The sequence below is a fragment of the Notolepis coatsorum genome, assembly GCF_963971535.1.
Source record: "Notolepis coatsorum genome assembly, chromosome: 1".
Classification (NCBI taxonomy): Eukaryota; Metazoa; Chordata; class Actinopteri; order Aulopiformes; family Paralepididae; genus Notolepis; species Notolepis coatsorum.
The window spans coordinates 232417037-232432393 of record NC_140165.1 but is presented as its reverse complement, the minus strand read 5'-3'; the positions used below and the strand labels follow the sequence as shown (position 1 = coordinate 232432393).

Here is a 15357-nt window from a genome sequence, read left to right as displayed (position 1 = left end):
GGCGGCGCGACCAGCCTGTTGGACAGGGAAGGAGGATCTGCAGCGAACACTTCATTGCCTCGGATTATGTTGTTGGGGTGGGATGTTTGTCCAGAAGACCACTAATCAGCTGAAGCCGGACGCGGTTCCCTCGGTCTTCGACAGACAGACCGGCCCAGGCAGTTCAGCGTCGCGGAGCATTCAGCCTGCTGGCTACCTAGCTCCACTTCAACCAGCGTCGCGGAGCATTCAGCCTGCTGGCTACCTAGCTCCACTTCAACCAGCGTCGCGGAGCATTCAGCCTGCTGGCTACCTAGCTCCACATCAACCAGCCGAGCGTCGGGAGCTCCAGCAGCTTGTCGGTGTGCTAATAGCCTCAGCAAGCTAACGGTAGCTGGCTCCAGCAGCTTGTCGGTGTGCTAATAGCCTCGGCAAGCTAACGGTAGCTGGCTCCAGCAGCTTGTCGGTGTGCTAATAGCCTCGGCAAGCTAACTGTAGCTGGCTCCAGCAGCTTGTCGGTGTGCTAATAGCCTCTGCAAGCTAACGGTAGCTGGCTCCAGCAGCTTGTCGGTGTGCTAATAGCCTCGGCAAGCTAACGGTAGCTGGCTCCAGCAGCTTGTCGGTGTGCTAATAGCCTCGGCAAGCTAACGGTAGCTGGCTCCAGCAGCTTGTCGTGTGCTAATAGCCTCGGCAAGCTAACGGTAGCTGGCTCCAGCAGCTTGTCGGTGTGCTGGAGCCTCGGCAAGCTAACGGTAGCTGGCTCCAGCAGCTTGTCGGTGTGCTGGAGCCTCGGCAAGCTAACGGTAGCTAGCTCCAGGCTATTAGCACACCGACAAGCTGCTGGAGCCAGCTACCGTTAGCTTGCTGAGGCTATTAGCACATCGACAAGCTGCTGGAGCTCCCGACGCTCGGCTGGTTGAAGTGGAGCTAGGTAGCCAGCAGGCTGAATGCTCCGCGACGCTGGTTGAAGTGGAGCTAGGTAGCCAGCAGGCTGAATGCTCCGCGACGCTGGTTGAAGTGGAGCTAGGTAGCCAGCAGGCTGAATGCTCCGCGACGCTGGTTGAAGTGGAGCTAGGTAGCCAGCAGGCTGAATGCTCCGCGACGCTGAACTGCCTGGGCCTGTCTGTCTGTCGAAGACCGAGGGAACCGCGTCCGGCTTCAGCTGATTAGTGGTCTTCTGGACAAACCTCCCACCCCCAACAACATAATCCAAGGCAATGAAGTGTTCGCTGCAGATCCTCCTTCCCTGTCCAACAGGCTGGTCGCGCCGCCTGAGTGCAGCCAGCCTGAGCCAACGTGCCAACAACACTGTTTTTTTCACTGGTAGTTTGTGGAAATTAACCAACTTTCCTCTCTTTCACACGGTAAAATGAGTTTGAACAGCCAGGAGCAATACAAAAAGAACCACCGCGGTCCCGTTGTTTTGTAGGCAACATTTTATTTACTGACTGACCCATTCACTATAGGCAGCTAACCAGCAGTGTATACACCAAACCAACATCGTGACGTCAGCACAGTGGCGTCCTTTCAGTAAAAGGCAAGGTATGGCGAGGAGGGGGGGGGGGGTGGTGAAGGGGGGGTTCCCCCCCTTGGTGGATATCTTTTGTCAAATCAGTTGTGCAATAGTCACTTTTGGTGAGTTGTTTCTATACAATTCAGTTATATGACATTTAGGTATGACACAGGACTACACAAGCATTTTTAGTATAGAAATGTGTCAACAGACTAAAGCAGGGAACCACAATATTTTGCATACGAATTATGCAGAATGTAATATCATAACTGTCTATTACTTTTCTTGCAATTGAGCCAATTTTCCTCAGGTACGGTTTTGAGGTGTGTGTTCAACAGAATGTAGTATCAAAAACACATTCACAAAAAGTATGGGTTACTGAATGCTGAACTGCACTGTTATAATCACTAAGCCACTGTAAGACCTTACCTGTGTCCCTGTATCACTTGTCTCTGCTGCCCTTTGATTAAAAAACGTCCCTATGTCCATTTTCCTTTTTTTTTGACATATTTCAGTTAGTCACAGTAAAAGTCACCTAGTAAAAGTGAGATAATTGACAATGTCAAAACATGCTAGGGCTGTACCGAATAGTTCGAAGCTTCGTTCATAATGTTGACATTCGAATTCTAAATCAACATAAAAAATTGTAAAAAAAAGATTTTTTTTTTTTTTTTTTTTTTTTTTTTTTTGGTAAGGTATGGCGAGTGCCATACCTTGCCATACCAAATGGACGCCCCTGCGTCAGCAACAAAATGGCGCCGCCCATGGCGAAAACAGGGAAATTATATTTGATTTTTCAGACAAATAAGCAGGATTTCACATTTTATTATAGGACCCTGTCTTACACAAGGTACACAACAAACAAACTAGGATCACATTGTTCACTGCTTCATCTCCCCTTCTGGGAAGAAGTAACCACGCAATTATCAGAATTTGTATCTCTGACCATACCTGTACTGCCTTCTGATGTTGAATGATGTTTCTCAGTTAGCAGCCTCTATACAGGTAAAGAGACTAATTTTGTCCGGTCTTACGGCTGCTAAAAAGCTGATAGCATCACGCTGGATTCAACCGGATAAAATCTGCCGGAAGGTATGGGTTCTTACCTATCTCGATGTGATTTATCCGCAAGAATTTTAGGTGTTAGTGAAGCCAGCATAGCAATCTGGTTAGAGGTGGTGGAGAGGATAAAGGTTAGCATATGAATTTGTAATTCCTGGTGTTAAACGGAATAATGGATGGATTGTCCAAAAAGGGGTCCTGAGGGGGGGGGGGGGGGGGGGGGGAGCAAGAGCATAGGTATTGTATTGCATTTATTATGGGTAAATCTTTTAATTTATTTTTATTTAAGTAGCCTACTGGACTGTCATTAATTTCATTATTGTGTCAATCATAGTCCTGTGATTTATTGTGGATTTCCATTGTTTATGTATTGTGTGTCTGGTTTTATGTAAAAAAAAAAAAGGGGGGAAATAAAAATTCAAAAAAAGACAATTGTGTGTATTGAGCTGTACTGTGTATTGTACCCATTCTGCAATCTGTTAATAAAGTTTTCAATCAATCAATCAAAGATTGAACGAAAATTTTATTAACAGATTGCAGAATGGGTACAAATACACAGTACAGCTCAATACACACAATTGTTAAGGGGATGCAGATCAGAGAAAGACTTTCGTCTTGTTTACATCAGGGTCCCCCATTTTCAATTCATAGTGATGTCCGTATGATGTCATGACCAATGTTCTAGAACATTTGTGTATGTATACGGCAAAAAAAGAGAGAGAGTAAGGGCGGAGAAATTTGGTATTGTGGCCTTTGTGGCAGGGGTAGTTAATGGTATGGGAGAGGCTAAGGGTAGAACAGATAGGGTAAAGATGATTGTTAGGATAGCTGTTCAATATTTGGGAATGGAAGGTCTGAAATGGGAGGAGGTGGTTAGGGAATTGGATGATGGGGTTGTGAGGGACCAAGTAGCCCAGAATAAGATCGCAGGGGGCAAGGAGTGTCCCGCAGAGGGGGGCTCAGACAGGAAGTAGCAGCATTAGCTGCACTCCAATGGACAATGTAGGGGATGACGGATTCCAGTAGACTGCGGGAAAAGAAGAAGAAGAAGAAGAGCCCATCAAAGGAATTGCGGAGGGCAGTAATATGCCACGATGCGTCTACACTGCCGGAAATCCAAAAGAAGAAGAAGAAGAAGAGGCAATGGGAAGAGTAGAACTCAGAGAGAAGATAAAGAAAGGAGTTGAGGCTGAGTGGCAGGCTGAGTGGGAAAAGGGGACCAAGGGAAGGCACTATTTCTCTCTGCAGCCTCGGGTCAAAATCAAGGTGGATGGATATGGGTCTAGGAGCGATAGGGTGAATATGTGTAGATTGAGGCTGGGACACTGTGGGTTGAACAGTACCTTGTGCATTGTGGGAAAACATCCAGATGGGCGGTGTGAATGTGAAGAGACTGAAACTGTCAGGCATGTTTTCATAGAATGTGAAAGGTATAGGAAAGAGAGGGAAATCTTTTATAAACGTTTGGTAGAGTTGGGAGTCTCTTCCTTCTCTCTTAAATCTTTCTTTTGCATGGATAATGAGAACCACCAGCTGATCATAGAGTCAGTGCTGACATTTCTGCACGCGTCAGAGTTGTATCAGAGGATATAGCGTTATTGTATTTATTAGTATTTATTGGACAGGCAAGAGGAGCGGAGAAGAAGGAGATAGAAGATGAGAAGAAGAAGAGTGTAAACAATCAAAAGTTGATTTACCAGAGACCTAACTATGGAAACCAAACCACTAGCGTAGTATAAGAACTGAGGAGGGCAGTAATACGCCATGTTGCATCTACACTGCGGGAAATTCAAAAGAAGAAAGAAGAAGAGCTCATCAAAAGGCGTGATTTACACAAACAAGCCGCATTTCTCGGAGACGCTCTCTGATTGGCACTGACTGACGCTCTCTGATTGGCCACTGACGCGTTTGGCCAATCCGTGACGAGCTGTGTCTTTGCCCATTTCCTCGTCAAACAGCCTGCAAACTACCTGGCGTTCTATCGCCATGCTCGTCTAAGACAAACTCTAACCTTAACCAACTTCGAAAGTGTGCCTAAGCTTAACCGTCGAAAGAACTTGCCGTCACGCTCTAAGACAAACTCTAACCTTAACCAACTTCGAAGAGTGCCTAAGCTTAACCAGTGTAGAAACAGGCGTCGGCCAATCAGAGAGCGTCTCCGAGAAATGCGGCTTGTTTGTGTAATCACGCCATCAAAAGAACAGCGGAGGGCAGTAATACGCCACGATGCGTCTACACTGCCGGAAATTCTAAAGAAGAAGAAGAAGAGTCAGTCGACTGCAAGCAACGTAGCAGTAGCATGTTGCATTTCTGTGCTTAATAAATGCTATTCGATCTGCCTCGAGTCACCGTCTCCAACTCTCATCTCTCGGCACTACACAGTATATGAAAATGTTCGAGATCATTCACGTTAAGTACAGAACGCTACCCAACCTTTCCACTCGTGAATTTGTAGCTTTTGTGAATTAAGCCCAACGCAACATTTGTAGCACAACATAACATCGATGCGAACACAACTTCTCACGTACGTCAGAATAGTGCTAGTGTTCATGGGAAATGTAGTGAGAAGTAGTCTAGGCTGTCGGGAAGGGAGGGGAATGACGTCAGATTTGGACGACATTACCCAGCAACACAATTGCAATGTAATGTTGACGTGTTGCTTGAGAGCTAATCTGAAATTCTCCAACCACGCAACCTGTCAGCCCGTGGAGTAGAACATACAGCATCCATACCGAAACTATCCCCATTGTACTACCTTTCGTTTTAATTGTATTGTATTATTTAGTGACAACAGACGGTGTAGCGTTATCACAATGGCCGGAGAAATGTCAATGATTGGTAAGTAAGGAAGATGACCAAATAGATGTTTTATTTTAACACCGGCGAATGAAACATTAGCGGTAGTTTAGCTAGCGTAATTGTAATGGCTAGTTTGGTAACGTTACACATTACCTGATATTTTTGCCGTCAGGTGAGATATGCCTAAATTAGAATTCCTTCAACTAACTATTATCATTTTGATTGATTGAAAAGTTTATTAACAGATTGCAGAATGGGTACAGTACAGTACAGCTCGATACATACAATTGTTAAGAGGATGCAGACCTGAGAAAGACTTTCGTCTTGTTTCCATCAGGGTCCCCCATTTTCAATTCATCATGACACACATGACATACAGATAGACAGTACTGCTACATCTATACATTTATGACATACCAGATTTTCAAATACAGTACTGTTTGTGATACTAAAAAAATCCAGAAGAAGAGTATATACATTTGACATAGAAACTGTGCATTGGGGGAGGTTGGGTAGGTGGGGTGGGGCTGTACATTGGAGGTGGGGGGGGGGGGGGGGGGGACACTGTACATTGGAATACTGACATACATTTGACATGGAAACTGTACATTGGAGGAGGTTGGGTAGGTGGGGTGGGGTTGGGTGGGGCTGTACATTGGAATACTGACAAAGCCATGCTTGGTCTTTATTGTACAACTGGGTTAGGACATGGACCCCCTGCAATTTGCATACCGCCCCAACAGGTCCACGGAGGACGCCATAGCCCATGTGCTGCACACAGCAGCATCACACCTGGACAAGAGGCAGGGGAACTATGTGAGAATGCTATTCATCGACTACAGCTCGGCATTCAATACCATAGTCCCCTCCATACTCATAGCCAAGCTCAGGGACCTGGGCTTGAACTATGACCTCTGCCAGTGGGTCTTGGACTTCCTGACTGGCAGACCCCAGGTGGTGAGAGCAGGCAACTGCACCTCCTCATCCATCACCCTCAACATAGGGGCCCCCCAGGGCTGTGTTCTGAGTCCCCTCCTCTACTCCCTGTACACACACGACTGTGTGGCTCAGCGGAGTAGCAATACAATCATCAAATTAGCTGACGACACAGTGGTGGTGGGCCTGATCTCTGCCAACGACGAGAGGGCCTACCTGGAAGAGGTCAAGGTCCTGGCGGGATGGTGCCAGGAAAACAGCCTCTCCCTGAACGTCAGAAAAACAAAGGAGATGATTGTGGACTTCAGGAGGTCGGGGGTCAAGGACTACAGCCCCCTCAGCATCGACGGGGCACCGGTTGAGAGAGTCAACAGCTTTAAGTACCTCGGAGCCTACATATCCGAGGACTTGACATGGACCACACACATTGACAGTGTTGTGAAGAAGGCACGACAACGCCTCTACTTCCTCAGGCGCCTAAGGAAGTTCCAAGTCAGTCAGAAGATCCTTAAGAACTTCTACTCATGTACAATAGAGAGCATCTTGACCGGCAACATCACCTCCTGGTTTGGGAATAGCACTGCACAAGACCGAAGCAGACTACAAAGAGTGACACGTTCAGCCGAACGCACAATTGGAGGGGGGCTCCCCACCCTCCAGAACATTTACAACAAGCGTTGCAAGGGCAAGGCTAAGAGAATCATTAAAGACTCCAGTCACCCGAACAACTGCCTCTTTGAACTGCTGCGGTCAGGCAAGCGATACCGGAGTCTCAAGGCGAGCACAGAAAGACTCAGAAGAAGCTTCTATCCCCAGGCCATCAGGCTGCTAAACGAACAATGAATGAACACTACACAACAACAACCACCAAACGCACATAGCACACACATCCACACGCACACACTCACTTTAAACAAACACACTGTAGCACCCACTCCACACACTTTATAGCACACACCCACTTTAAACAAACACACTGTAGCACCCACTCCCCACACTTTATATTTATTGATGAAGGATTGCACTACAACTCGTACACCTTACTGTAAATTGTACCTAAATTGTACCTCATCCCATTTCTGCTTTGCACTAGATAGTACTGTACATTAGTACACTGCATAGTATTGTATATTATATGGTAACTCAGAACATTGTACATATGTCTATACCGAACACTGTGACCTCATTTTCTTCTTCTAAATTACATGCTATACTATGTTATTTGATACTATCTTGTCTAGCACAGTCTCTGGAGCGTAACAGTAAGAAGCATTTTGTATGAAAGTATTCTGTACTTCTGTATGACAACTATTAAAGAAACTTGAAACTTGAAATTTGAGGACATTTGTAGGGGCCAGTTTTGAATTGCAGTCTCCCGTAGGTGTTCTTTGAGAGTGTTTTTGAAGGTGGGTAGTGATTTACATTCCTTTACAGCTTTGGGTAGGGCGTTCCACTTTGTTGTGGCATAATTGCGAAACGTGTTTAGTCCCTTGTTTGAGCCGAATCTGGGTTTTACATGATTTGTGGAGCTCCCTCTGGTGTTGTGATCGTGGTATTCACTGACCTTTGGGAAGTATTTTGACATGTACATGGGTACCTTGGTCGTGTAGTGTATCTTGTAGACCAGGCCCATTGCAAGTTGCTGTACTCTGTCGTCTACTCTAAGCCATCCTAGGTTGGCAAAGTGTGCAGGGGTGAGGTGGGTTCTAGGAGTCAGGTCAAGCAGTAGTCTGACTAGTTTGTTTTGAGATGTTTGTAATTTGGTTTTTAGTGCCTTTGAGGTGCTTTGGTACCATGAGGTGCAAGCATAGTCGTAGTACCCTTGAATGAGTGCTCCTGCCAGAGTCTTCAGGGTATTCTTGTTTACCAGGGAGGAGATCCGGTACAAGAATCGAGTTCGTTGATTGACTTTTTTTATTACATTGGATGCCATTTTGTCACAGGAAAGATTAGCCTCTAGGATGGAACCCAGGTAGGTAATTTCATCTTTCCTTGTGACAATATTGTCACCCACTGTAACTGAGAAGCCGTCTGTTTTGCTGAGTTTGTTATTTGAACCGAAGAGAATGGACTCTGTTTTGCCCATGTGTAATGATAGTTTGTTGTCGGCGAGCCATATGCAGATTTTGCCTAGTTCCGAGCTGAGGGTTTTTTCAACCTGTAACTTGTTCTTGTCAGAGACCAGCAGGGCTGAGTCGTCCGCAAACAGGAACAAGTTGCAGTCACAAGCTGATCTGGTACAAACAAACAAACAAATCTGGTATGTCATAAATGTATAGATGTAGCACTGCAGTACTCTATCTGTATGTGGTGTGTGTCATATATGTTATGATGAAATTAAAATGGGGGACCCTGATGTAAACAAAGACGAAAGTCTTTCTCTGGTCTGCATCCAATTGTATGTATTGAGCTGTACTGTACTGTACCCATTCTGCAATCTGTTAATAAAGTTTTCAATCAATCAATTCGCCTCTTACTCTACAGGTTCGGTCATTCTGGCCTTGTTCCTGGCTGGTTATCTGGGTCAGCAGTACCTGCCTCCCCCGAAACCTAGAGTCATAGGTCTGGATCTGGGCACCACCTTCTGCTCGGTGGGTGTGTTCCACCCGGGGACAGGGGAGGTGGAGGTGATCGAAGATGAAGAGGGCAGGAAGAGCATCCCCAGTGCCGTGTCCTTCACGCTCACGGAGGTCCTGGCTGGCCACGAAGCCCAGGATTTAGCCGACAGCCATCCTCACAACACCATCTATGATGCCAAGAGGTTCATCGGGAAAATATTCGAACCTGAGGTTCTCGAGCAAGAGAGTGCTCGTTACCCATTCAAGGTTGGTGATCAGTTGCTGTTCATAATTCAGAAAGGCTTCATCACCTCATGTTTTTGACAATGTGATGAAACATCTCCATGAAGTGATGTTCTTCTTCGCTGTCAGCTGTACCTGGCTGTATGTGTTTTCCTCGTCCCTCTCTGACACTCTCTCACTCTTTCTCTCTCTATCCCTCGCTCTCCCAGGTGATCAACAACAACGGCAGTGCAGAGTTTGTAATCCACACCAACCGTACCTTCTCTGTGAGCCCAGAGTTCATCGGCTCCAGACTGCTGCTGAGGATGAAGCAGATGGCAGAGCGTAAGCTGGACGTACCCATCCACAGGGCCGTCATCTCTGTGCCAGCAGAGTTTGACGAGAGGCAAAGGAACTACACCATCAGGGCTGCCACCCTCGCTGGTCAGTATGCTAATGGTTTTCAGGGCACACTTTTGGTGTGTTTTTTTTGTTTATAAATGTTAAAAAGTAGAACCAAAAGTTACCATTTTCTTCGGTTTTGAGAAAGACCTGTGGAATCCACTCCTATGTAATAACTAGTTGTGTAATATTGTGTAATTTCCTCTCAGGCTCTTTGGTACTCAGAATCACTTTTAGTCACCAAGCACATAGTAATTACATGTATGATGCAACTAGCCTAATTCGTAGCTAAACCTGTAGTCTAATTAGCTATTAGCTATCGAAAGGCAACCGAGGTCTCCCTCATTTACAGTCACGTTGAGCGTAAAAGCAGATAAAATCTTAACAATGAGACAACAGGACGAAGCAAAAAGCAAGGATAAGAAATCAATCTAAACATGTAAAACTTGATTGACAACAGTTGGAGATCAAGCTCTTAAAACTCTGCAACAGAGGGGAGACTCTCCAGCTTGAACTAATGTCCCTCCTTCTTCCCCGCCGTCAGGGTTGGAGATCCTGCGTGTGATCAACGAGCCCACGGCGGCTGCCATGGCGTACGGTCTCCACAAGGTGGACGTCTTCAACGTGCTGGTGGTGGACCTGGGCGGAGGCACTCTGGACGTGTCTCTGCTCAACAAGCAGGGGGGCATGTTCCTCACCAGGGCCATGGCAGGTACTGTAGGCATCCCACTGAAACCCATTCATATGTCACGCAATGTGCTCAACATTACGGTCGTATTGTATCATCTATTCATTGTCTGTAATCCTCAGGGCAGCTTTGGCCTCACATTTTTAAATGAAAATCATCCAAGCTAGTATCTCTTCACGCCATGTTTGGAAAAACGTCAATTTGAATTCCTAGCATTGACTGAAGAAGAGGTGGTAGAGTGATTCCCAAGCGCGACAGTGGCTCAGGAGGTAGAGCGGTCGTCTGGTAATCGGATGGTTCCTGGTTCGATTTCGGCTCCTCCCGGCAGCGTCGAAGTGTCCTTGAGCAAGACACTTAACCCCTAACTGCTCGCTCGGCACCTTGCATGGTGGCCTCTTCCGTCGGTGTGAATGTGTGAGTGAATGTGTGAGTGAATGGGTGAATGTGAGGCACAAGTTGTAAAACACAAATAGCTATATAAATGCAGTCCCTATATGCATGGTGTTCTGCCCTCTCTAGGTAAAATGAATAAAAGTGCTATATACTGTAAATGCAGTCCCTATATGCATGGTGTTGCGCCCTCTAGGTAACAACAATGAATAAAAGCGCTATATAAATGCAGTCCTTATATGCATGGTGTTCCACCTTCTAGGTAACAACAAGCTGGGAGGCCAGGACTTCAGCCAGAGGCTGCTCCAGTACACCATGGATCGCGTGCAGCAGGAGTTTGGCGTCCCGCCCACCCTCAAAGAGGACATCCACCGCCTCAGACAGACGGTGGAAGCGGCCAAGCTCAACCTCACCCTCCACCCCAGTGTCGACATCCGGGTGCCCCTCCGCCTCTCCGCCCCCGAGGCAGCCCGGGGCTCGGTCCCGAAGCCCGTCCTCTTCCGGACCGCCATCACCCGCGAGCTGTTCGAGGAGCTCAACGCGGACCTGTTCCGGAAGATCCTGATCCCCATAGAGACGGTGTTGGCCGAGGGCCGCCTGGGGAAGGAGGAGGTGGACGAGGTCGTCCTGGTGGGCGGCTCCACCCGGATACCGTGCATCCGGAGGATGATCAGCGAGTACTTCGGGAAGGAGCCCAACACGTCCGTAGACCCGGACCTGGCCGTGGTGACGGGCGTGGCCATTCAGGCCGGCATCATGGGTGGGTCTTGGCCCTTGCAAGTGAGCGCCATAGAAATCCCCAACAGGCATCTGCGAAAGACCAACTTCCACTGATGGCTCGTCCTTTTTCTACTGGAGAAAGAAGAACGCGATGCGACAGAGACTTAGGCTGTAATCCTCGAGGGACTTTTAACTGTGACCACAATCCTCGGTTTTGTGCAATGGAATGTGTGCTTAAGAGCAGGAGGAGAGATGTACTGTATTCAGCGGGAATAGATGCTGGTGGATCGTGACGTTCAGAAGGCCCTTACTGAGGTGAAGATGCTGAACACCATTGCATATTTACATCATGATGATGATGATGGGCCAACTGTGTGCGATACTGTAGAATGTGCAATGGTGTTTAATTCAGGGAACCACTTATTATTAGGGATGTCCGATATTATCGGCCTACCGATATTGGCATTCAAATTTGATATCGGAAAATATCGGTATCTGTTTAAAAAACTATTTTTTTTTTACCTTTATTTACCCAGGCAAGCAAGTAAGAACAAATTCAGATTTTATTTATTCTCAAAAATATGCATAATGTTGTGTTAATTCCACAACAAGAGATATGTAATGTTAACACTTTAACTGCCGGGAAACGCTTTACAGCGTCATTCCCGGCCATGCTCAAGTTGCCGAAGGACGCTTTACAGCGTCTTTAATATCAATATTTCAAAAATCTGTGATCGGATTCATATTTCCCCTCCGCTGGCCTGAGATCCACCAGGAGGACCCACTGAGCTCTCTGGCGGTTCAGGAGCGCCATCTGGTGGCCGATCGGCGCAATCGCCTAACAGGAAGTGCTGTGGAGGTTGTGCTGGTCGGCCATATTACTTCCGGGCACTCGGTTTGGCTGCCGGCACTCTGGCTCGGCACAATATATAGCGATCCATTGCCAATAACTCGATAAACAACATGATTTGGACGTATATAGTATTATACAAGCTGGAAATGGTTCATCAGGATAAACATCCCATAATCGAAAACGGTCTACACCACGCTGATCGTCCAACGGCGCGAGGAATATCCGGTAAGATTCAGCGTTATTGTTGAACGTGTTCCATATAAACTGTTATGATGAACATATGACCCACACTAGATGAATGATATAACGCTGCCCACGGAATTATAAACGATCCCCCGCCCATCCGGTCATCATCAGATCATACGTAGATCATTCTAGAAGTACGTCCAATTGAAATTTTTTATATCGCCCCGATTGCCATCAAACTGTATTTCATCATCAATATAATGCATTTGCGGCTATAGATCACGTTCTGGAGAAAGCTGCAGAAAGAGATGAAAACATACTTATACATTAGATCATACTTTACTATGAATATGTGAATGAAAAAGTTTAACGTTGCTACACAATGAACAATACATATAGGACTTTGAATGGGCCCTAATAATGGCAATGTAGCAATAGAATTTAAAAAGTTATAGCCATGCAAAGAAGGGGTACTTCTCCATAGACAAATAGAGCCGGCAATCTATGGTATATAATGAATTTAACCCATGGCACCCAACGTGTTAATTACCTGAAATTATTCCGTTTTTTGGGGGGGGAAACCCTGCATATATCGGTATCGGAAATTAAGAGTTGGACAATATCGGTATATCGGTAAAAAAGCCAATATCGAGCATCCCTACTTATTATATATTTTTTTCAAGGACTGAAAAAGTACATCTTCATCTATTTATTTTAATTTATTCCCATGAGCCGTGTGTGTGTGTGTATGTATGTGTGTGTATTATGCTATAATTCATTTTTTTCTTTTACCATATTCTGCTGGTTTATTACACACAATGTGCTTGTGCCTTTCCAGAGAGCTGCTATGTGGTTCTACAGTGTATCTGTATCTAGTGCTTCTGCCATTGCTCAGTTCAAGAGGATGAAATGTTACTCTGCATTAACTTTATTTCCCTAATTCTTTATTTCACCTTTAATTCCGTGTCGCGAAAACCATCCAGAAATAGGGCAATGGATGTCCTTGCCAAAAGCAGCTACCGGTGTGTACCGAGATCTCAGCTGAGAGTCTTTAAACTGGGGTGTAGATAATTGGCCACTGCCAGTGTACGAAAAGGGACAGTTTGAGGACTTTCATTTGTTAAGACAACTTCATTCTTGTTGCTTGGTTTGTCCTGGTTAGCACTATAAGAGTGCTAAATATGAGAATAGTGTTCAACAGCTTCTAATAAGCAGGTTACTTCTGGTGGTGCCATAAAATGACAAAAGAATTAGCTCAAAGGCGTCTGCTGAGTGGGTTACTGAGAAATCAGTGTTATTGTCATGTCTATAGGACATTTGACAGGCGGTCTGAACCAATTGAGTGTTTGGTTGCAAGTAGGCTGGTAAAGATATGCCTCCTAAAATGTCTAAACGGAAGTACAGGAAGTACAGGCTTTCCGGTTTCGACAAAACAATTATAGAAATGTGTGAAGTGCACAATATTTCCTCGTTTAAGCCACTGCAACGGCTTTGCCTGAAGAATTTACTACATGACCGGGACGTTCTAGCTTGTTTGCCGACAGGATTCGGGAAAAGTTTGGTCCGTTCGGAGGCAGCTTCCAGGGGAAGTACATACACCGGAAATTCTACCCCACAGACACTTTCGGCAGTATTCTTTACCAGGCTTTATCTCATGGAGATAAAACTGGGAACCAGGTTAGGTTGCAAGAGGCAAAGAGAATCTGATATACAGGTATTATTTATAATGTTAACCAGTAACCTTTTGCCCTGCTCTCATCTTGTCTAGTATGTATGTTTGCACACATATGACTGAATGAATTTGTAGAGCCTAATGTTATAGGCTATATTGTATGCCTTTGATACTGTACTAATAATGCATTAATACAGAGGAAAACAAACCTATTTAGGTATTTTCACTGCAAGTATGCAAGATCAGGATCTATTTTTATACTGTAAGTTTTGTTTATGGTCATCAAATCGGTCTCGTCACTTGTCAAATTAAAAGGAAGTTAAATTGCTTATGACCTACTTTTCTTGTTGAATTTAAATGAAGTAAAATTGCTTATGTCCTGCTTTTCAGTCTATTAAAACACCATTCCTGAACTACTTTGTTTTAACTGTTTAATGGATTGTATGAAGCAGTAACTGAAACGAGTGTTAAAACACGTACAAATCAACGTGCTAATTATGATTTCCACGTACAGAGTAGGCAGGTTCATGTCCTTATACAGTCAAACAGTTAAAAATAACAACTGCATGAGTTAAGTCGCATAGTGGGGTGGCATAGCTAACCTATTGTTCAATTTGTGATAAAAGCACCAAATTTGGTACATATTTAGCTTAATATATTTAGAAAATATATGGATATTGGGGCATTGCAGATTGGCATTCTGGTGACTATGGTAACCATTTCCAAAAATGGCTGCCAGAGATTACTGGCACTTTGGCCACCAACGCTATTGTTTCCATGTTTTTAACACCACAAATAGTATTTACATACAACTTAAAGTGAAGAACATGTTTTATTAATATTTTTTTTATAATTGTTATATATAAAAAAAAGATTAAAAAAAAATCAACAAATATACAACTATTTACAAAACGGTATCAAACATTTTCCTTTTTATCCCCCCCCCCCCCCCCCCCCCCCCTCCCCCACACACAAAATGGTGATGGGCCTATTGCCCGATTAAACTGTAGCGAAGAATGGTTCAGCAGGGTTCAACTGGCACATTCTCCATCTCAGAAGCAGAGGCATGTGCACTGAAGTGCAACCTTCTTGCACCTGCAGCACTTTTTGCAACCACTCTTGTAGCCACAAGAGATCAGCTCATGGCAGGATTGTGATGCTTGTGGCAATGTCGTCCAGTGGGGCTCATACATTCCTTCTGTCTTCACCCACCCCCAGTCAATTGGTGATGGCAGCACAGGGTCTGGAAGCAGTGTCTTCCCCCAGATGTGACCACGCTGGTAGACTGCTCTCTTGATGTGCTCCACCAGAGCAGCTTGGGTAGGTGGGTGCAGGTGCTGGTTCTGTCAAATAGAAGTATGACAAACCTCTCAATAA

The 15357-nt window shown here is 45.3% G+C and overlaps 1 protein-coding gene across 1 annotated transcript; it reads left to right on the top strand.

Moving 5' to 3' along the window:
* The first annotated feature begins 5223 nt into the window (after positions 1-5223).
* On the top strand, positions 5224-14375 carry hspa13 (heat shock protein 70 family, member 13). Its single transcript, XM_084333069.1, has 5 exons — positions 5224-5392; positions 8774-9114; positions 9300-9513; positions 10016-10183; positions 10812-14375. The coding sequence occupies exons 1-5, from the start codon at positions 5368-5370 to the stop codon at positions 11381-11383; spliced, it is 1320 nt and encodes a 439-aa protein (XP_084189195.1). The 5' UTR covers positions 5224-5367; the 3' UTR covers positions 11384-14375.
* The last annotated feature ends 982 nt before the right edge of the window (positions 14376-15357 follow it).

What these genes read in the sequence shown, in the direction of transcription:
- hspa13 (XM_084333069.1), top strand. Translation starts at nt 5,368, where the DNA reads ATGGCCGGAGAAATGTCAATGATTG. An exon ending in GTGCTCGTTACCCATTCAAG is followed by an intron (nt 9,115 to 9,299) that starts GTTGGTGATCAG and finishes TCGCTCTCCCAG; the next exon opens with GTGATCAACAACAACGGCAG. An exon ending in CCTCACCAGGGCCATGGCAG is followed by an intron (nt 10,184 to 10,811) that starts GTACTGTAGGCA and finishes TCCACCTTCTAG; the next exon opens with GTAACAACAAGCTGGGAGGC.